Below are 22865 nucleotides of genomic sequence, written 5' to 3'. Positions count from 1 at the left end.
TGTTAATCCATAAGAAAAGGCATCCTATGCCCTATAATATATAATACTTAGCTTGCTGTTGGCACTAATATAAAATGCCAACAACTATTGCCAGATATTACAACTCTGGAATAAATAAAAGCTTTGAGAATTTCTGTTACCTAAAGGTGAGCTGTAAGCACAAATTTTCCTATCAGCAACAATTTATAAAACTGAAGTTTTAAAATAGAACCAGATTTTATAATTAATAAATTAATCTGGAAATTATATTCCTAGGCCAAGTCATGAGTCTATCTGTACAAACCAGCCTTTAGTCAGCATTATTAAAACATGACAACTTTAAAATATTTTTAAAACACTTACACCATGCTTGTCTGCCAGGTAGTCAAAGAGCATCCTACCATCCCTAAATAATAAAAAAACAAAAATTACAGTATTTTAAAGGCCACAGAAAACAAAATAAGCATATCCAACTTCTAAATTATTACCTATGCAAAGTCACCTTAAATAAATATGTAAATGTTATAAGACTTCCAGAATAAAATAAGCAGGACATTACATGTTTTGAATATAAAGAGTAAGTATACAAGGAGAGCTACAAACTTTAAAATTCACTTTCAGATGTCTTTAGTTCTAATTGAAAATTAGTGTTGTTTCACCACAACTAAGGTAAGGCCTTTAGAAGTCTGTCAGGTAATAAAACCAGAAGATTCTGACTATTTCTAGTAAGGTCAGTAGTCTACTTAGTGGTAATCTATTGAGAATGGTTTTTGCTCTCTGTGGTCAGATTTCTAACAGATCATATAGTCTAATTATAGAGACTGATATAAATGTACCATGTACAAACTACAAGAAACTAATCCTATATACAAATTTTGTCCCCTCTTCCAATCTGTTAATATTTTTCAAAAGGATGATTCTGACAAATTTACAAGATTAATAAATCATGCCTGGCTGGCCACAGTGGCTGATGCCTGTAGTCCCAGCACTTTGGAAGGCTTTGGGAGGCTGAGGCAGGTGATCACCTAAGATCAGGAGTTTAAGACCAGCCTGGCCAACATGGTGAGACCCAATCTCTACTAAAAATACAAAAATTAGCCAGGCATGGTGGCGGGTGCCTGTAATCCCAGCTACTTGGGAGGCTGAGGCAGGAGAATTGCTTGAACCTGCGAGCTGGAGGTTGCAGTGAACAGAGATGGCACCACTGCACTCCAGCCTGGGCAACAGAGTGAGACTGTCTCAAAAAAATTAATAAAAATAAAAAAATCATGTCTCATGTACATGACAGCTATGCTACATACCCTACATAATCATTAGGTATAACCAAGTGCCATATTTAATTTTTCTTAAATTAGCTTTGCATTATCTTGAGATGCTGACAGACTGGTAAAAGACAAACTGATAATAAAGACATCAAGGGACAGGGGATATAAGGGTAGTTGCCCACCTTATGAGCATTTTCGTTGTTATTGTTTTTTGAGACGGAGTCTCACTCTGTCGCCCAGGGTGGAGTTCACTGGCGTGATCTCGGCTCACTGCCACCTCCGCCTCCCGGGTTCATGTAATCCTCCTGCCTCAGCCTCCCAAGTAGCTGGGATTACAAGCATACACCACCATGCCCAGCTAATTTTTGTATTTTTAGTAGAGATGAAGTTTCACCATGCTGGCCAGGCTGGTCTCAAACTCCTGACCTCAAGTGATCTGCCCACCTTGGCCTCCCAAAGCGCTGGGATTACAGGTGTGAGCCACTGCACCTGACTGCATTTTCCAAAACGAAAACATTTTCTTATCCTTCTCACGAGAAGAAATATGCCATAATGTATCTTGGGGAGCACAATTTTGCTTGAAGATTTAATGGGGCGAGATATGTCCCCATAAAAATTAATATAGGTGTATTATAATACTGAGTATGAAATGTACATGAAATTCCAACACAGAAGAACTTCCACAAAAACTGAACACTTGCAGTGGATCACAGTGAATAACTTTGTATTGCACTACTTACACCACTCACGTATATAATTACTGTCCTCCGGCTGATTATTTCCGGGAAAGTGTTAAGTATGATACTATATGTTCAATGAAATTTAAAAAGGGGGAATTGTCAGAAAAAGGTTTTCACATTGAAAATAGGTAGTTTGTAAGTATAATAAGATTACAAGTTTTTAACACATGATCCTTTCATTTATCTCAAATTCAGTACCTATTAAGCTACAAGGATCCTCTTTTACTAACTGGTGAACATATCTACATTCACCTTATTCATACTTTGATCCCATAACTTCCCAGTCTTAGAGTGACTGAACTACAACATTCTAAATTTTCTGTTGCAGTCTAACAACTGGATTATTTCAGGTGTCCCTTTGTAATCACCTACATGTGACCTGAAGATCTAAAACTACTTATTCTAAAAGCATACAAGTAGTTTAGTATAATATATAGCTCCGCCTATGCATGTAATGTGTGTATATATATATCTCTGTGTGCGTGTTTTCCCGCATATAGTCATCCCTTGGTATCCCCAGAGCATTAGTTCCAAGACCTCGCCTACCCCCTACTCACCAGCTCCCTCAAATACCAAAATCTGCAGGTGCTTAAGTCCCTTATGTAAAATAGCACAGTATTTGCATGTAAACTATACACATCCTCCCATATACTTTAAATCATCTCTAGATTACTTATACCTAACGCAATGTAAATATCATATAGTCGGCCGGGCGCGGTGGCTCAAGCCTGTAATCCCAGCACTTTGGGAGGCCGAGACGGGCGGATCACGAGGTCAGGAGATCGAGACCATCCTGGCTAACACGGTGAAACCCCGTCTCTACTAAAAAATACAGAAAACTAGCCGGGCGAGGTGGCGGCGCCTGTAGTCCCAGCTACTCGGGAGGCTGAGGCAGGTGAATGGCGTGAACCCGGGAGGCGGAGCTTGTAGTGAGCTGAGATCCGGCCACTGCACTCCAGCCTGGGCGACAGAGCGAGACTCCGTCTCAAAAAAAAAAAAAAAAAAAAAAAAAAAAAAAAAACATATAGTTGTTGTTATACTGTAGTTTTATATTTTTTATTGCAGTATTGTTATTTTTTAGGTTCTTCTCCTGAACATTTTCAGTCTGTAGTTGGTTGAATCCACAGATGCAGAACAGAGAGTTGACTGTATTTATGTGTAGTATATGTCATAGTATAGTATAGTATAGTATAGTATAGTATAGTATGCTATAGTATGGCACAGTAATTGTGTATTTGTTGCTTTTCTAAAAATATCTGGTAACATCTTCACAAATCACAAAGGAAAACTTAAGAGCCAATCTCTAAAAATTTGGTTTAAACACATAGAAATTAAAAGTATAGCATGGCAAAATATCCAGCAATTCCTCAAGTGAATTCATTGGTAGCTAGGATTTATCTCAAATGACAATATTCAATTTTAGTAAGAGATTTTATTTTTAAATGTTTCTAATAACCCAAACGACTTCTACCCGTGACATGTACTAAGTCAGAGTGAGGCAACATGCTTACGAAACAGTAAATCTATTTCCAGGTAAAGGGAAGTTAGTAATAAAATAATCTTATCAGCTCAAAACTACCCTCCTTGGGCTGGCATGGAGCTTGGAAGGGTATGAAAGAATGTAGCCAGTAATAAAGTGAGCTCAGGTTTCTCTTATAACGAGATACACCTGTGCTCTAAGGCGCTAGGTATTGCTCAGGCACAGGGTTTCTTTTTTATTTTTTCCCGAGATGATGTCTCATTACATCACCTACTTTGGAATGTAGTGATATGACACTGACTCATTGCAACCTCCACCTCCTGGGCTCAAGCCATCCTCTGACCTCAGCCTCCCAAGTAACAAGTAGCTGAGACTACAAGCGTACACCATCACGTCTGGCTAATTTTTTGTTGCTTTTTTTTTTTGGTAGATAGAGGGTTTCGCCATGTTGCCCAGGCTGGTCTCGAACTCCGAGGCTCAAGCGATTCGCTTGCCTCCACCTCCCCAAGTGCTGAGATTACAGGCGTGAGCCACCACACAGTGGCACAGCATTTCTTAATGGCCATTTTGAGTTAGGTAATTCTTTGTTGGGGAGTAGCGGGAGGGGTGCTGTCCTATGCACTGTAGGATGCTTAACAGCATAACTGGTCTCTACTCACTAGGTGCCAATAGCACCCCTCCAGTTATGACAGCCAAAAGTATCTCCAGACATTGCCAAATGTCCCCAGGAAGGGGGAAATAGGAGATGGAAATTCTGTAGCATAATCAGTACAGATAAGTACTAAAGAAGTTTAAAAAAAAAAAAGTATTAATATTAACATTTATTAATTATACTGGCCCCTACAAAATAAGGATAAATGAACATTTAAAAATGCATAAAGCACTCATTTAAACCCATGAACTTTTACTATGGGATACTGGATAAAGTTTGAATTAACATTTGTATTAATCCAGAAACGAGAATTTTTCGAATTCAAAATTAAGAAGAGTTTACCTGGTTGACTGCATTTGCCTCGTAGTTTCTGGATCTTCAAACATCTTCACAATTGGTTCTGTTTCTGCCTGAAGCTGTTTCAGTTGTGCAACCACTGTGGTTCTTTTCTCTCTCAAAGCTAAGTAAAAGTGCAGAAGAGTACTACAATGTCAAGGCGTGTTAAAGTGTGCTACTCATCATGAGAATGTCTGGAAATGTTTCAGAGTATTTAAACTATACATACATTTATTTATCCCTAATATATTCATATTCCAGGGGCTACTCACTCAGAAATGTCCCCCGATCCCTAATTTCTTTTTTCTAGTAATACAAAGCCACAAAAAGGAAAAGAGAATCCTCTTCCTACTCTTAAGGGAAACTGGAGAATATACAGCCTTCGGGTGACAGAGGTGAAAGAAAAAAAGGGTAGGACCCGATTATCTATCATTTAAGTCTCCATTGCAGAAACTTCATTCCAAGTGTTTTTATATTTGTTACCATTTAATTTTCTTAGGTGAATATTATCCAGGAGTTTTGAACAAAACTCAGAGGGGCTTACATATTACTATTACAGGCTATCCACAAGGTTGAATGGAATTTAAATCCATTAAATAATCTCTTTTAACTATAAATCCAGCTCTATAACCTCTCAAACCAAATTCTATTGTTCCTTTTACTATACTATGAAAAGGTGGAGAAAACTTGCACATAACCAACTCTGGTAACACCTTAATGTTTCATTAAGAAACTAAGAAATAGGCCGGGCGCGGTGGCTCAAGCCTGTAATCCCAGCACTTTGGGAGGCCGAGACGGGCGGATCACAAGGTCAGGAGATCGAGACCATCCTGGCTAATACGGTGAAACCCCGTCTCTACTAAAGAATACAAAAAACTAGCCAGGCGACGAGGCGGGCACCTGTAGTCCCAGCTACTTGGGAGACGGAGGCAGGAGAATGGCGTGAACCTGGGAGGCGGAGCTTGCAGTGAGCTGAGATCCGGCCACCACACTCCAGCCTGGGCGACAGAGCCAGACTCCGTCTCAAAAAAAAAAAGAAACTAAGAAATAGGCCGGGGGCGGTGGCGTCATGCCTGTAATCCCAGGAACTTGGGAGGCCAAGGCGGGCTGATCACGAGGTCAGGAGTTCGAGACCAGCCTGGCCAAAATGCTGAAACCCCGTCTCTACTAAAAATACAAAAATTAGCCAGGCATGGTGGCGCGTGCCTGTAGTCCGAGCTACATAGGAGGCTGAGGCAGAAGAATCACCTGAACCTGGGAAGTGGAGGCTGCAGTGAGCCAAGATCACGCCACTGCACTCCAACCTGTCTGAGGGTGAGAGACTCTGTCTCAAAAAAAAAAAAAAAAAAAAAAAGAAAAAAGAAACTAAGAAACGGTTTCCTTTTTGTTTATATATGACAAACTAAAGAAGAGCTACTGTTGTTGCAGGGAACTACAAGTCAAACAGGTGGATTATGTTTAATGTAATAATTTCTGCATTACATATTAGAAAGTATATTCTAGAGCAGTCTTTCTCAAACACAGGAGAAGATCTATGATCAAATTTTGAGAAATGCCAATTTAAACAGAGTATACTGTATTTCTCTACTGCCAGAATTCTTGGAATCTTTAAAAATGTCATGTGCGTTGAAGAAATGACACAGAAGTATTTCCCAAACTTAGAGAACCCCCCCCTTTTTTTTTAAGTAACGTTACCACAGAAAGCAAGGGTTTGGAAAACACTGTATCACAGTAGTTCTCCAACTTGAGTGCTAGGCCTCACTTAACAGTTTTGATTAAGTAAGTCTGGTGTGTGGCCAAAAACCTGCATTTCTAACAAGCTCTCCCAGGTAAACTGATGACGGTGGTCCTGGGGACCATATTTGGAGAACAATGTCTACACTAGATGCCTCAAAATTAAAATTAAAAAAAAAAATCTCTAAGGCACACAATGCAGTAACTAAAAAAGGTAGCAACCCAAGAACTGCAACATTAGCAGATAATTCTAAGGAATGTGAATCATAAGCACAACTTTGATGATACATACTATGTATGTATATTTTAAAGTAGTTCCACATCTTTCACAGGGAGAAAACAATACACTTCAGAAGACATGAAACCTTTATATAACCTCTCACCCAAAGAACATTAACATTCAAATAATAATTAAGTCTTTTGGCTAAAGCTCTCTTATAAATCATAAAACTTTAATACACACATCCTCAAGTCACAAGACAAGCTTCAATTCTAATGACAAAACTTACCATGAGGAATATCATCAGAATAAAGGTTTTTGTATACATCCATAGCAAAGTCTACCATGTTGGTATCACTAAGAAGGTCCAATTTACCTTGTAATAATTCCTTTTCATTATATATCTGCAAAAGAAGATAACTTTCTAATGAATATATTTAAGTCCCCCAAATAAATTGATTAATACTAAGACTAATTTACCTGGAAATATATTTCAAGAAATACTTTATAAAATATGATAAACTATTAACTTCCCCCTCTTGTAATAATGGCAAGCAATATGGCAAGCAAACAACCTACAGACATAAAAGTATTTTACTTGCCTAAAATTTTTAAAATGAAGAGAATTACTATGGACATTCCAACCTCCTTCTGATTTATATGATCTTATTTTTTATGTGTCCCTACAAACCATCTCTTATCTTTTCTAGGCAAGGCTGTGGATAAATAAACAAAATCCACACCATCTTTTCTGTAAAGCAGAAATAGCTGTCACCTCTTCATATCCAGGTAATTAGTAATAAACTCTAACATGCTTCTCCATCCACACTGCTGAAACAAAAACTGCACCGATTTTTTAAGTCAACCATGTCAGAACAGGCTTTTGCTTTGCAAAGGGTCCAAAAAACATAATTTAACCTATAGTACAGGGAGCAAATAGATACGTATACAAACACATCAACATGAAGTGTACTGAGTAATATGTAAAGATTCTACAAAATATTCAGGGACATAAATGCTTCAGCGAAAGAAGAGATTTCTGTACTGAACTTAATCTTGCAAGCAAAGAAAAATCCAGGCAAATGCCACAGTATTTCACTGCCCGCAAGAAGTAAAGATGAAGGTGGTCAAATGGTATTTAGCCATAAGAGCGAAACCGAACCTTCCAAATTACATGCAGAACTCCTATAAATGAGTAAGACAAGACAGACCATGCAAATGAAATGGCTAAAAGATAGGCACTTCACAAAAGAAGACAACGAAATGGCCAAAAAACACATGAAAAGGTTCTCAAATTCATTAATCATAAGTAAATGCATATTAAAAATTACAATAAAAATTTTAAAAATCCTGACAGTACCAGTGTTGCTGTGGATGTAGACTAACCGGAACGTATACTCTTCTGGCAGGAATAAAACCACTTTGTAGGATTTTTATCTCCCAAAGCCAAATATACTTTTTGATCCAGCAATTCTGTTTTGAGGCATCCAAAACAAATGGGTGCATACAGTCAAAGTGCACTTCCAAAAATGTATACAGGAGCACTATTTGTAATAGCCAAGTCTATCAATGTTAAAATGAGAAAACAAACCACAGCATACTCGTAAGACACTAACATTCGGCACTGAAAAATCAATGTACTACTTCTGCTATCCTAAAAACATGATGACTCACAAACAATACTGAGTGAAAGCAGTCATACAAAGCAGTACATGGTGGTAAATGCTTAACTCCACCTATGTAAAAATTAAAAACAGGCAAAATGAATCATCAGACTACAGTTTACCTTTAGGGGGTGTGAGTAGTGACTAACAGGGGTCAAGAGGAAGGTTTAAAGATGTCTGTAATGTTTTATTTATTAATCTGAGTGGTGGTCACATAAATGTATTCACTACTCATTTTGAAAAAAATTTGTATCATTGACCAGTACATTTATATTTGTGTACTTTTATGAATGAATGTTGTATCTGATAAAATTTACCAAAAAACCCTTAACTTCTCATCACTTTGCGCTATAGAAACCGTAATCTTAAATAAAAACATTCTTTTCCAAGCATGCAACCTCTCCTCACCACTCTATTAGTAACTTCTAATTTGCCACGTCTCTCTCCACAATAGATTCAACAGCCCTGCTCCTCTACCGTCAGGTGTTACTGACCTGTTCTGAAATCTACATCTGCCTCTCAATTCTGCCTCATAAGCAGAAAGCAAATACTTCAGACTTCGTATCAAGAAGCAACAATTGAAAATACTATATAAGTACTCACATGAAAAAGGAGAATCAAATTTCCAAAATTTTTTCATGAGAAAAGGTTAAGAGGGTAAAAGAATCTGTTGACTGTACAGAGGTATTAAATGACAAAGTCATGAAGGTTTCAATTCAGAGCCCAGGGTCCTAAATATTTCACTATCTGGCCTGCTTCACATGAAAATAAAGAGTGAGAAACAAATACGTATTCATTCAATCATTTATTAAACAATCATAAAAAGCCTTTATGCCAGACTCCATATTACGTGCTGAGAGCACAAGGAAGCTTCTGCTCTCATGAGGCTTATATTCTCCAGTGTACTACAAATACATGAAATTGTTTTTCTCTTGGTGCAATACAATAGTCTCCCCTTATCCACGAGCTAAATGTTCCAAGACCCCCCAGCGGATGCTTGAAACTGCAGATAGCCCCAATCCTATATTTACTGTTTTTTTCCTATACACGCATACCTACGATGAAGTCTAATTTATAAACTGCGCACAAGAGATTAACAATAACAAAATATAACAATTAAGTTAGCATATACAGTGTGGATACACTGGACAAAAGGATGATTCATGTCCCAGTCTAAAGCAAGGGAGGGAGACAGCTTTCATCCTACTACTCAGAAGGGCGCACAATTTAAAACTCACGAATTGCTAATTTCTGGAATTTTCCATTTAGTATTTTTGGACCGTAACTGAAATTGTAGAAACTGAAATTGCTAAAGGGGTGTGGGGGGGCTGCTGTATCCTCACATAGCAGGATCACTGACTCTATCCTAACCATCTAGCCTTCAAACTCAAAGCCTCACCTCCTCAAAGTACTCTTTGCTTACTGAAGATAACAGAATCTCAATTTTGATAGCACCCTACCAGTACCTCTTGGACATTTATTACTTTTTACCTTATATCAAAAATATTCAACTCTAAAGGATAGATAAGTTTTTAGTGGTGAGATGTCCGGGTTTTATCTTGGATTTCTCACAGTTACACAGCCCTATACAATTAACCCTTGAACAACAAGGGTTTGAACCACACAGGTCCACGTATACACTTTTTTTCAATAAAAGTTACACCAAGTGTGCTTGTGTTTCCTGACTTCCCTTCCACTTCCTCTACTTCTTCCACCTCTGCTACCCCTGAAACAGCAAAACTAACCCCTCCTTTTCCTCCTCCTCAGCCTACTCAATATGAAGACAATAAAGACCTTTATGATGATGTACTTCCACTTACTAAAAAGTAAGTGTATTTTCTCTTCCTTATAATTTAAGACCATTTTCTCTAGCTTACTTTATTGTAAGAATACAGTATATAACACATACAACACAAGACTGTTCATGTTCTCAGTAAGCCTTCCTGTCAACATTGGGGTATTATTAAGTTTTGGGGGTCAAACGTTCTAACAGATTTTTTTTTTTTTTTTTTTTTTTTTTTTTTTTTTGAGACGGAGTCTCGCTCTGTCGCCCGGGCTGGAGTGCAGTGGCCGGATCTCAGCTCACTGCAAGCTCCGCCTCCCGGGGTTACCGCCATTCTCCTGCCTCAGCCTCCCAGTAGCTGGGACTACAGGCGCCCGCCACCCCGCCCGGCTAGTTTTTTGTATTTTTTAGTAGAGACGGGGTTTCACAGTGTTAGCCAGGATGGTCTTGATCTCCTGACCTCGTGATCCGCCCGCCTCGGCCTCCCAAAGCTAACAGATTTTTGACTGCAAGAGTTCAGCATTCCCAACCCCTGTATTGTCCAAGAATAAAATGTACTTAGTAATTGGTAATTAAATACTCCAGCATCTGTCTTCCTCTTGGTATGTTACAGTCATCTTACCAACATTTTCTCCAAAGAGGTGGGTATTGGGAAGTTTTTCCCACTGATTCTCAACTGCCTGCAGTTCATAGTTTTCATCTAGCCCTATGAAAATCTAATTTACATTTACATATTCCTCCTTTCCTTCTGTCTGCCATTAAAAAATGAAATTATAAAGAACACAAAAATATATAAAGTTCAGCTAGTTCAGAAGTACTTCTACAAGTGGCAGCTAAAAAGGCTTTCAAAATATGGCAGTTTTACTAGATCTTCTGTCCTCACTTTTCCAGAAAAGAAAACAATGCAGATGGGAATGTTTTACTCAAGGTCTAAAATACAGGTGTAAAAAGAAGAATCAAAGCAAAAATATATCTTTTCAAGAGAAAGTTTTACATGACAAGACATTCTTGGACATTTACTGAAAATGATCTTAGCCGTTACCTAACATCAACAACTTCAGAGTTGTCTATGTTTAGAAAAGGTGCATAGGAATATGAGGATTATACCTGTCTAACGAGCCACAAACACCTGGCGGCTGGTTTTGTGGGACGTTTTTGTTTTATTGCTTTTTGTCTTTTGCTACACAAAATCCACTCCCCAAATCTAGAGTTTCCTAAGTAGACTTACATTGTAGTCTGCTTCCAGAAACAGAATTCACTTATTTTTCTGCCCAAAATTCCTTCATCATTGCAAAATACTTTGCATTATCAAAATGCATCAATTTCCCAATAAACTCACGGTATAACTAATGTCAATTTTCTTTTAGCCAAAACTTTCAAGTCCAATAAAACTTCTAGGACTGACATACGCTTTAAAATGAAGTTCCAGAATTACACATTTATTCACAACATCTTGAGTAGATAATTGAACATTAACGACCAATTCAAGTCACTTAAGTCAGTACAATATACACACTGGAAAACACATTGAAAGACTGTGGGGATATTTTTGGGGGGGGGCAGGGGAGCGCCGTCCCCATCTGACGAAATATGCTGTTCTAGAAAGTCCTACTTATCAAAGACAAGAAAACGCAAAGAACTCACAACTTGATGGAAATTAAAGCGCTAGATACTTATTTTAAGTGTAAGAGAATCACTCCAAACGACTCGACATACAAAAACCCATAGCCAAGCCCAGGCTTCCCACCGTTTCCAAAAGAAAAATCAAAAGCTTTAACAACACTCCAGGTTGCTTTTAGAAGCCGGCCTGTGAAGCTCTAACGTTCTCTAGAGAAACCAGTGAATCACCACCTTCCGAGAACTGATGCGAACGTCCCTCTGGCACTGACACCTCAGTTAGTGAAGGAGACGTCTTTTCTCTCTCCGTAACCTCCCTCCTCCTCACTGCCGAATACCGCGGTGCTTCTTAACTGAGAAGACGCTAAACTACCACAAGATCCTTACTGTCCGTCCAGGAACCAAATTCGCGACCGCCTCGCACGTGTCAGGCCTAGGGCTACAGACACCGCCTTTCGGCCTTGCTCAGCAACTCACCCGCCCCCACGCCTTCCTCGCGCCTAAATACCCCCTCACCTCTTTTACAGAGAGAAACTCAAGGAGCGGAAAGACTAGATGCCGATCCAAAAAGTGCGCGATGCGAGTAGTCAGGTCGTACTCCGCCATGTTGCCAAAGAAAAGGGAGTCTGTGCTCACTAAAACTTTATTGGTAGCGCCGACAAACGAACAGACAGATCCCGTACTGCGCATGTGCCATGGTAAAACTGGGCTAAGGAAAGGGGCGGGGTTTAGCCTGGCGAGCAGAGGGCAACGACGCATGCGCGCGGGTTGTCCCACCCCCTTTGCGTTAGGGTGCGAGTGACGGGAACAGTTCCTTCTATCTAATTGTAGGTTTGTCAGTATTCTCTTTCTAATGCTGGCCTTCGATTGCCAGTCAGTGGCTTGCATTCTATTCCGTTAGTAACTATTGAAACCTCAGAATTGATTGCTGAAGCAATGTGACTGCATTGGGATGCGGCAAAGGAAAAGATGAGAAGGGCCCTCATCTCCAGGAAGTTGCATACTGGGAGGAATATCTAGGCTTTTTCATTTGGCATACGCTAATCATTTTGTAAGCGATTGTTAAAGTGAGGGTGGGTTTTTAGACAGAAATAAGTGAAAAAGATTTTCAGATATAGTAAGAGCCATAATTTGGTGGAGATGGTTGGGTTGGACCTATTTAATTAGGATGATTAGATAAAACTCAGATGGGAATTAAGAAAATTAGAGAAAAGTCCGATAGAGTAACAAGTTAGCTGAAAGTTGTAGTAAGAGAAGGAAGTGATTAAAACCAGAGCCAGGGTAAAAACCTGCTTGTTGGAAAGTACAGCAAAGACAATGACCATGAGGCAGGAAGGGACTTAGTGTGTGTGTTTCAAAAACTGAGTGGCCTGTGTGTACTGGGGAGTAAGGTTAAAGAGTTTGACAAGGGTCAGGTCATGATTATGGTAAGGAATATGGGATTTTTTTCTAAGTACTCTGCAGTGTCCTTTGCTAGTTACTTCTCTTTTAGGCCTTTTCATTTTGAAGAGCCCCAGGGATCTTGGACCTCTTCTCCATCTAGACCAATGCCCTATATTGATAACATCAAGCCTAATGGCTTTACATGCAGTCCGCACATTGACAACTCCCAAAATATAGCCGCAACACTGACTATTAGTCCCGGACTCAAATGTACCCAGCATTTCAACATGAGCTTGTCCCAAACCAAGTTTCCCCATGTAGCTTACCAAACCTGCTCCAGCTGCACTCTTCACCTCAGTGGCCACTCCATCTGTACAGTTCCCCAGACTCAAAACCTTAGAATCATCATTGACTTTTTCTTTTACACTGTGCATGAAATCTACCGACAAACCCTTTAACTCTAATCTTTAAGGCACATTCACACCCAATCAGTTCACACCACCTCCAAAGTTACAGCTCTAGTGCAAACTACCACTATCTCTTGCTTTGACTTTGGGAATCACTTCTTCACTAATCACCTTGCTTCCCCTCTTCCTCCTGTGCTTTATTCTTCATACAGCAGCCAGAGTGAATTTTTAAAAGTCAAATTATGCTTAAAGCTCTCCAAGGCTTGCTGTCTCATTTAGAGTAAAAGATGGAGTAGGTGTTTTAAATGACCTAAAAAGTCAGTAGATCATCTGGACCCATTACCTCTCTGACCTCATCTCCTAAATGTTCCCCTCTTGCTCACTTGTCTTCAGCCACACAGATTTCCCTTCAGTTCCTCAGATACTCCCACCCTGCTTTCATGTTGTCCTGTTATATTTGCTATTCCCTCTACCCGGAATGTTCTTCACCCAGTTATCTGTATAGCTCTTTTCCTGTCTCCTTCATATTTTGCTCAAATGTCATCTGCTCAATGAGACCTTCCTTGACCAGTTTATTTAAAAATGTAACTAACTTGCCTACAAGAACCTCTTATTTTGCTTTCCTGCTTTATTTTTTTGTTTTACAATATTTTACTTATTTTGTTTACTTTTGCTCTTCCCTGACTATTGTATTAATTCCACAAGATCAGGGATTTTGTCATTATTTTAAATATAATAACCACTTCTCCAAAGTCTAAACAATGCCCAGTACATAGTTGGTACTCAATAAATATTTGAATGAGTATATGAGTGAAAGAAGGAGATAGGCCTTTGGAGAGTGATGTAGAGTTTATTTATTTATTTATTTATTTATTCATTCATTCATTCATTTTTTGAGACGGAATCTCGCTCTGTCGCAGTGGTGCGATCTCGGGTCACTGCAACTTCCGCCTGCCAGGTTCCCGTGATTCTCCTGCCTCAGACTCCCGAGAAGCTGGGACTACAGGCACGTGCCCAGCTAATTTTTGTATTTTTAGTACAGACAGGGTTTCACCATGTTGGCCAGGATAGTCTCGATCTCCTGACCTCATGATCCATCGACATCAGCCTCCCAAAGTACTAGGATTACAGGCGTGAGCCACTGCGCCTGCCCTGATGCAAAGATTTCTAGTGGAAATGTATTCTAACTATTGTGTGGTAAATGAATTGCGAAGGAGCTCGAGTGAAGGCAGTAGGATCAGTTTGATGTTCTCAGACTGGGTGAGGGCTAATGGTGGTATAGACAAGTAAATTCACACAAGTAGAGAGAAGAGATAAGAACCAAGATGAACTTTGGTAGTAGAACCAACAAGACTTGTTCCTGGATTGGATATGATGGATAAGGAAGAGTAAAAATCAAAATAATTTCTAGAAATACTACTCAGCAATAAAAAGGAGGGGACTAGCTATAAACACAACAACCTGAATGAATTTGCAGGGAATTACGCTGAGTGAATAAAAGTTAGTTCCCAGCCAGGCGCGGTGGCTCACGCTTGTAATCCCAGCACTTTAGGAGGCCAAGACGGGTGGATTGCCTGAGGTCAGGAGTTTAAGACCAGTCTGGCCAACATGGTGAAACCCTGTCTCTACTAAAAATACAAAAAAATTAGCCAGGCATGGTGGTGTGCATCTGTAATCCCAGCTACTCAGGAGGCTGAGGCAGGGGAATTGCTTGAGCCAGGGAGGTGGAGGTTGCAGTGAGCCGAGATCGCACCACTGCACTCCAGCTTGGGCAACAGAGTGAGACTCTGTGGGAGTGGTGGGAGGGAAGTGAGGGTGGCTATAAAAGGCAATAGCAGGGATCTTTGTGGTAATGGAATGCTCAGCATCTCAACTATGTCATTTTCCTGGTTGTGCTATTTTACTGCAGTTTATGTTTTGTTTTCAACAGCTTTATTGAAATAAAATTTATATACCATACAGTCCACCCATTTAAAGTATACAGTTCCATAGACATACACAGATAAGTGCAGTCATCACCACAGTCAATTTTAGAACATTTTCATCACTTCAAAAAGAAGCCTTGTACCCTTTAGTTAAGGGTAACTCCTCTATCCTTCCATTCCCCTCACTGCAGCCCTAAACAACCACTTTCTTTCGGTACAGGTTTCCCTATTCAAGATACTTATATGAGTGGAATTGTATAACATGTGGCCTTTTGTGTCCCACTTTTTTCACTTTACATGATGATTTCAAGGTTCATCCAAATTGTAGCAGGTACTAGTACTTCATTTTTTTTTATGGTCATTGTATTTATATAATACTCCATTGTATTTACAGACTGCATATTGTTTACCCATTCATCTGTAAATGGACATTTATATAGTTTGCATCTTTTGACTATTAAAGATAATGTTACTATAGTAATCCCAGCACTTTGGGAGGCTGAGGTGTGGGGATCACTTGAATTCAGGAGTTCGAGACCAGCCTGGCCAACATGGCAAAACCCCATCTCTACAAAAAATACAAAAATTAGCCAGGTGTGGTGGCATGCACCTGTAATCCCAGCTACTCCGGAGGCTGAGGCAGGAGAATCACTTGAGCTGGGGAGGCGGAGGTTGCAGTGAGCTGAGATCGCACCACTGCACTCCAGCCTGGGTGACACAGCAAGACTGTCTCAAAATAATAATAATAATAATAATAATAATAAAAATAATAATGCTACTATAAACATTCATGTACAAGTATTTTTGTGGACATGTGTTTTCAGTTTGCTTAGGTATATGTATAGGAGTGGAATTGCTGGGTTACATGGTTATCTCTGTTTCATAGTTTGAGGAAGTGCTAGACTGTATTATAATTTTGCAAGATGTTACCATTAGAGTAAACTGGATAGAGACCAAATGGGATCTACCCGTGCTTACAAGTTGATCTTACAACTGCATGTGAATCTTTTATCTCAAAATTAAGAAGTTTATTCCTGCACTTTGTGCTTAAGAAACTGAGTCCCTTCTGGTGACCAGCATATGGGGTAGAATGGCAAAGGAATATGCGTGGGTACTTAAACAAGGAGTTCTGTTTCAGGCAAAATGAGATCTCTATTAAATATCCGAGTGGTCATATCTAGTAAGCAAATGGAGATACTATTCTGGATGAGTTGATATAGTTATCGATTGCTTACAATGAATGTTACCTTGTATGTTTTCAATGATGTGGAAGTATTACATGATCTCTACCATTATGCCATTTACAGTATTGTTGGGAAAGCAAGGCAGAATGCCCATGAAGCAGAGAATACATGCTAGTATAAGCTGCTAAATTGTGGGCATAGTCTGTGTGGCCTCTAAGAGTTGAGAAATAAGAGTTGTAATTTGAAGTTTCCTGAAATTCCAGGAAGTTGTAATAAAATATAAACAGGAAAATAGGCAAAAGTGAGGTAGAGCAAAGGAAGGAAGGAAACAGGTAGCAGTATGAAAACTTGCCAAAAAGGAACGGAGAGCATCTGTGAGAAGCAGAGAGAAATAAGATGCAATTCTATTAGACAAACATTCTGAACTTTTGCCATAGGCAAGGTACTAAGCTAGGTGTTACTGGGAATATATAATCAATAAGTGTTAGTCCGTGGCCACAGGAGCTTTCAGTCTTATAGATGACAATTATTAATTTATTCAATTTAAACTAAATGCTTACAACATGCTAGGCACTATTCTAGGCCCAGGGAATACAGAAGGAAAGAAAACAACATTCTCTAAAGAAAACTAACAACATTTAAGTGGAAGGATGTAGATAAAAACATATTAACAAATATATACTTTGTTAAGTGGTAATAAGTGATATGAAGAAAATAACTCAAGGTAAAGGCTAAAGAATGATGGGGAAGGTTGCTAATTTGTATAAAGTAGTTAGAGAAAGTCTCAATTATAAGGTAGAATTTTTTGTTTGGTTTTGCTTTTTGTTTTGTTTTGTTTTGGGAGACAGGGTCTCTCTTTGTCACTCAGGCTGGAATGCAGCAGCATGGTATCAGCTTGATCTGCAGCCTCAATCACCAGGACTCAAGTGATCCTCCCACCTCAGCCTTCTGAGTAGCTGGGACTACAGGCATGTGCCACCATGCCTGGCTAATTTTTAAAAAAACAATTTTGTAGAGACAGGGTCTCATTGTGTTGCCCAGGCTGATCTCAAATTCCTGGCCTCAAATAAACATCCTGCCTTGGCCTCTCCAGAGTGCTGGGGTTACAGGCATGAGCCACTATACCCAGACATACAAGGTAGAATTTGAAAGGTAACCTGATGGAAGTGAGAGAGCCTGTGACTGTCTAGAGGAAGAACATTCCTGGTGAAGGAATATTAAGTATAAAGATACTGAAGCAGAAGTGTGCTTGGAGTCCTGCAAGAATTAGCAAGGAGGCTAGAAATGCTAGAGCTGACTAAGAGTAACTGTGGTAGCAGATGGACTCAGAAGCAATGGTGGGCCAGATGTCATAATGCTTTATAGGCCATGGTAATGACGTTGGTTATCTTCTAAATGAGATGGGAAGCTACTAACAGGGTTTTGAGCAGAGGAGTTTACATAATCAGCTCTAGAAAGACCACCTTGAGGGTTAGGGGTACAGGGACAGAGAGATCAGTAAAGATACTATTGAAGTAATTCAAAAAAGAGATGACTATGGCTTGGACCAAAGTGGTAACAGTGAAAGACTTGTAGACATAGTGCAATTCTGAACATATTTTCAATGCAAAATTTGCCAATGGATTGTATGAGAAAGAGAAGAGTCAGAGTTGATTCTAAGATCTAGAAGAACTGAGGGTCATTTACTAAGATGAGGAAGGGTATGACAGATGCAAGTTTTAGGGAAGAGGGAAATAAAGTGTTTAGTTTTGGACATATTATGTTTGAGATACCTTTTTGACATTCAAGTGGAGATATTGATTAGACAGTAGAACATATGAATCTGGAATCAGGGGAAAGGAGATAGAGCTGGAGATAGAAAATTAGATCTTTTTAACCTATTGATGAAATTGAAAACCATGGAACTGGATGAAATCTAAGTATGAGTGTGTTTAGAAAAGAGATGAGCAGGATTAAATCTTAGATACTTCAACTTGTAGAGGTCGGGACAACTCAGATCAAATAAAAAAGCTAAAGAAGGATCAGCCAGTTCATGGAAGACAGAAGAGGAGGAAGAAGAGAAAGTGGTGTCCTAGAAGTCAAAGGAGGAGAGTGGCCCAAGCAGCAAAGAGCAATTAACTATATCAGATGGTGCTGTTAGTTCAACACTGACCCCAAACAGGAATTGATTATCAGTGGAGGTAGAGCAGATGGGAAGGTTAGTGGATTGGAAGTATTTTGTATTAAGACTGCTAATTTATACTACAGATATGGAAGAGGACAGTACAGTTGGTTCAGGAACAACTTGAACGCTGTAGAGACACAGAAACAGGAAAATGTAAGAAATATCTGTGAAGGACAACTCGGGAAGTGAGCTGACGATTGGAGTCTATAGGGGAGAATGTCCTGGACAAGAAAGACCAGGACCAACTACAGTAAGTCCCCACTTAATGTTGTCGATAGTTCTTGGAAACTGCAACCTTAAGTGAAACAAAGTACAGCAGGTCAAGTAATGTCATTTCATTCAAGGTTGCTTCCTTATAACATTGATGAGGAAAATAAACCCAACAACTTGGTGTCATTATACTTAATTTTGATTAAAGTTACAGTTTCCAAGAACCTACTGACAACATTAAATGAGGGCTTACTAGAGTAGAAAACTAAAGTGAGTAATTTGAGAATTATCTTAGGTCATAAGGAGCCTTGAAGTATCTTTGAGTATGATAGTGAATAATCCTGTCTGTGTTTCAGAGAGGTGATTCTGACAGTTGTATAGACAGTAGATTGGATGGGTAAAATGGAGCCAGGCCATGGAAGATCTCCAAAACCAGATGGGGAAACTTGGATTTGATCAGAAAGGCAAAGGGAGCCACTTGTTAAATTCTTAAATAGAAAAAGACATGAAGGCAGTGGTGTTTTGTCCTTTAAAATTAAACTGGAAGTGATTTACAAGATGGGTTAAAGTGGTGACAGATTGGAAACTCTGCTGATTCCCCTGGCTTTTCCCCTGGAATTTTCCTTGCTGGTTTGTAAAATATCTTGTTTCTTTTTATAAGAGAGATTTAGCTCCAAATTTGGAAAATCTGACTTTCTTTAATCTCTTCCTAGTGTTTTAGTTAAAAAGAGGTATCATAGAGAGAGCACGGGCAAGGCTTTACCTGGTAGTGTCTAGGTGGTAACAGGTGTAGACTTTGATTCTCACACATTTATCAAATATTTGTTGAAGAGTTTCCCATTTGGTGATCACAATGTTGAGCTCTGGGGAAACAAAGGAAGCCAGTCCCAGCCCACAAGGAGTTTACAATTTAGACTAGCAAGTGTGTAAAATGTAAACTAATCATAGCACCAAATGAGAGTGTCTAGGCAGAATGCCCCCAGGCGTCTAGGGAAGGAAGTTCCTCGCTGCCAGAGAACATTCGAGTTTCATGAAGAGGGCAACATTTGACTACCTCTACTTGAGTAGATAGATGTTTGGCTGGCTAAGAAGAGGAGAAAGAATATTTCAGGCAGAGGGCAGAGCAGGCACTGGCTTGGCCTTGATGAAAAGCCTAGTGTGATTGGAGACTGTGAGGTTTTATGGCTAGAGGGCAGGGCGTGCACTGTGTCGAGTGGCAGGACAAGAGTCTGCTGCACTGAGGGATCAGAGGGAAATTGTCAGAAGCCTATGGACTGTGCCAAGGAGTCTGAATTCTATCCTACAGGCCACTGATCCTTAATATGGTAGTCATGTTGACCCTTTTAACATCTTCTTTTGCCATGCTTCCCTCTGTGTCTCTTGTTCAAATTCAGATTATCAGCCATGACAGGGAGAAAACAACAACCAAACCAACCTTGGGATCATCACCCATACAAAGTAAACACTGTAATAGTCTTTCAAAGGGTCTCCCTGCCCTGGTCTTGCATCTGTCCACACTGCTGTCTTGATGATCTAAATTAGATCTAACCCTGTTAATGGTCTGAATTATATTCTCTCCAAGTTCATATGTCGAAGTCACAACTTCCAGTACCTCAGAATATAGCTGTATTTGGAAGTAGAATCTTTAAAGAGGTGACTAAGTTAAAATGAGATTATTGGGGTGGGCCCTAATCCAATATAACTGATGTCCTAATAAGAAGAGGAGATTAGGATACAGATATGTACAGAGTAAAGACCATGTGAAGACACAGGGAGAAAATGGACATCTATGAGCCAAGGAGAGGCCTTGGAAGAAACAACCCTATCAACACCTTTATCTTAGACTTCCAGCCTCCAGAATTGTGATAAAATAAACTTCTGTTATTAAACCAAACCAGTCTGTGGTACTTGGTTATGGTGGCCCTAGCAATTTAATATACTCTGTCACTTCCAATTTTGTGTAATTTTGTCAAAACTTCTTAGCCCATGAAATAAAGTTCTTTGGAATCTCATCTCTCCAGAACCCTACACTCCTTCCACAGTAAGCTCTGCTCAAGTAAGCCACCAAGTTTATTGTTTCTTCAATAAGCTTCTTCAGTCTAAAATGCTCTTCTGTCCTCACCCTGTTGATCGCCTTGTCATATTTTAAGATTTGGATGAAGCATCTTTTTATTCTCTATTTCCCTTTAGCAAAACTTTAAGTCATCAGTCTCTTCTTCTACCGCTCTCTGCTGGCAACGAACTTTTATCTCAGAGCCTATAACATTATTATTACTTTTTTTTTTTTTGAGATGGAGTTTCACTCTGTTGCCAGGCTGGAGTGCAGTGGCACAATCACAGCTCATTGCAGCCTGGGCCTCCTTGGGCTCAGGTGACCCTCCCACTCCAGCCTCCCGAGTAGTTGGGACTATAGACGCGCACCACCATACCCAGCTAATTTTTATATTTTTTTTTTCAGAGAAGGAGTTTTGCCATATTGCCCAGGCTGGTCTCAAACTCCTGGGCTCAAGCGATCTGCCTGCCTCGGTGTCTAAAAGTGCTAGGACTACAGGCGCGAGCCATGGTACCTGGCCTCAGAGCCTATGACACTTTCATTCACCTTTTTTGTTATTGTTGTTTCGTCCTACTAAACATCTTGATAACAAAGACTATGAATATCTGTAATTATAGTTCCAGTTCCCATCTCAGTACCTGGCACATAAAAGGTATTCAGTAGGCCAGGTACGGTGGCTCTCACCTGTAATCCCAGCACTTTGAGAGGCCAAGGCAGGCAGATCACTAGGTCAGGAGTTCGAGACCAGCCTGGCCAACATGGTGAAACTCTGTCTTTACTGAAAATACAAAAATTAGCTGGGCGTGTTGGCATGTGCCTGTAGTCCCAGCTACTCAGGAGGCTGAGGCAGGAGAATCACTTGAACCCGGGAGGCAGAGGTTGCAGTGACCCGAGATCGTGCCACTGTGCTCCAACCTGGGTGACAGAACAAGACTCCATCTCAAAAAAAAGAAAAGAAAAGAAAAGAAAAGGTATTTAATAAATGTAAATGCTCTAGAAATGAATGTGCACGAAACCTAGATATCTAGAACTATGTGTTCTTGAAAGAAATTGGCTTATGTTTTGGAATAGTCTAGTGAATACCTACCACTACTGTGGTGCACACATTTTAGCAATCAGATTGTTCATATCTGCTGATTCCATATATCTCAGATATTTCTAAATAGCGTTAACATTTCAGTCAAATAACCTTTCCTGTATACTACATGCAGATGCCTATTACAATTCAATATCTGCCTTCTTTCGTTATATTTCCAGCTCATTTAGTCAACACACATTTTCTTCATCCCTCTTCTGAGCCAGACACAGTGCTAGATTCTGAGGGTAAAACGAAACAAAACAAAAATGACTAAAATACTGTTCCTATGTAAAGGAACTCACAGGTAGGTAGAAGGGACAGATAGGTAAAAACTTAGAATTCTGCTGCAGTGTGATAAGTGTGACCATAGAGATGCGTTATGAAGTATTAATGGAGTAGTTTAATTAGATTAAAATATATATGTATCTTACAGCTAAGTGTTTTCTGTGTCTTTTTGTAAAATTATTATTGTTTCTTGAAGTATGTATCTTCAGAAGATGACTTTTTCCTGACCTTATTCTCTTGCTCTTGAGGGACCTTATTGGAACTTCCTATGATTACACCTAATGCTTCTGTGAGAATTTCCAGAAGCCTCAATCCTGCTGTCATCCTCATTAAAGAATCACCTGGAGAGAAGATGCCTTTGGAGAACTTTAATCCCCTTCTTTCTTCACTTACCACCTCATATAAAGCTAGGATTGACAGTCAATTTTACTCTAGTTCTGAGGCCTCGTAATAGGTGAAGTGAAGGATATTGGGAAAGAGACACCGTCACTGTTCTTTCTCATCTGTCCCCAACACTAGGCCCTGGAATGTGGCTACCCCATTCTTTGGGGGAAGATAGAAATTTCCAGTAATTGGGAGTATCTCAGAGGAATCTAAAAGAATTGTGGTAAAGCTAGAATAGTTGACAAGCTAATATAAACCACTGGCCAGTTCAGAACATAATTTAAATACCTATGTATTTGTTTAAATACTTCTAATTTTGTGT

At 39.5% G+C, this 22865-nt stretch overlaps 1 protein-coding gene across 1 annotated transcript in view; it reads right to left on the bottom strand.

The window, feature by feature from the left end:
• Nucleotides 1-12170, bottom strand: part of EIF3E (eukaryotic translation initiation factor 3 subunit E) — a 50487-nt gene extending 38317 nt beyond the window's left edge. Inside the window, exons 1-4 of the mRNA XM_017892951.1 lie at nt 11987-12170; nt 6696-6810; nt 4459-4576; nt 343-385 (exon numbers count right to left, since the gene is read on the bottom strand). Coding sequence (XP_017748440.1) covers nt 343-385; nt 4459-4576; nt 6696-6810; nt 11987-12160 — 450 coding nt within the window. The 5' untranslated portion in view covers nt 12161-12170. The remainder of the gene's footprint in view (nt 1-342; nt 386-4458; nt 4577-6695; nt 6811-11986) is intronic.
• Between the last annotated feature and the right edge of the window lie 10695 nt (nt 12171-22865).

The sequence above is a fragment of the Rhinopithecus bieti genome, unplaced genomic scaffold (genome assembly GCF_001698545.2).
Source record: "Rhinopithecus bieti isolate Rb0 unplaced genomic scaffold, ASM169854v2 scaffold_23780, whole genome shotgun sequence".
Lineage (NCBI taxonomy): Eukaryota > Metazoa > Chordata > Mammalia > Primates > Cercopithecidae > Rhinopithecus > Rhinopithecus bieti.
Note: the sequence above shows the minus strand (reverse complement) of the source record. Positions and strands in the feature narration are given on the sequence as shown.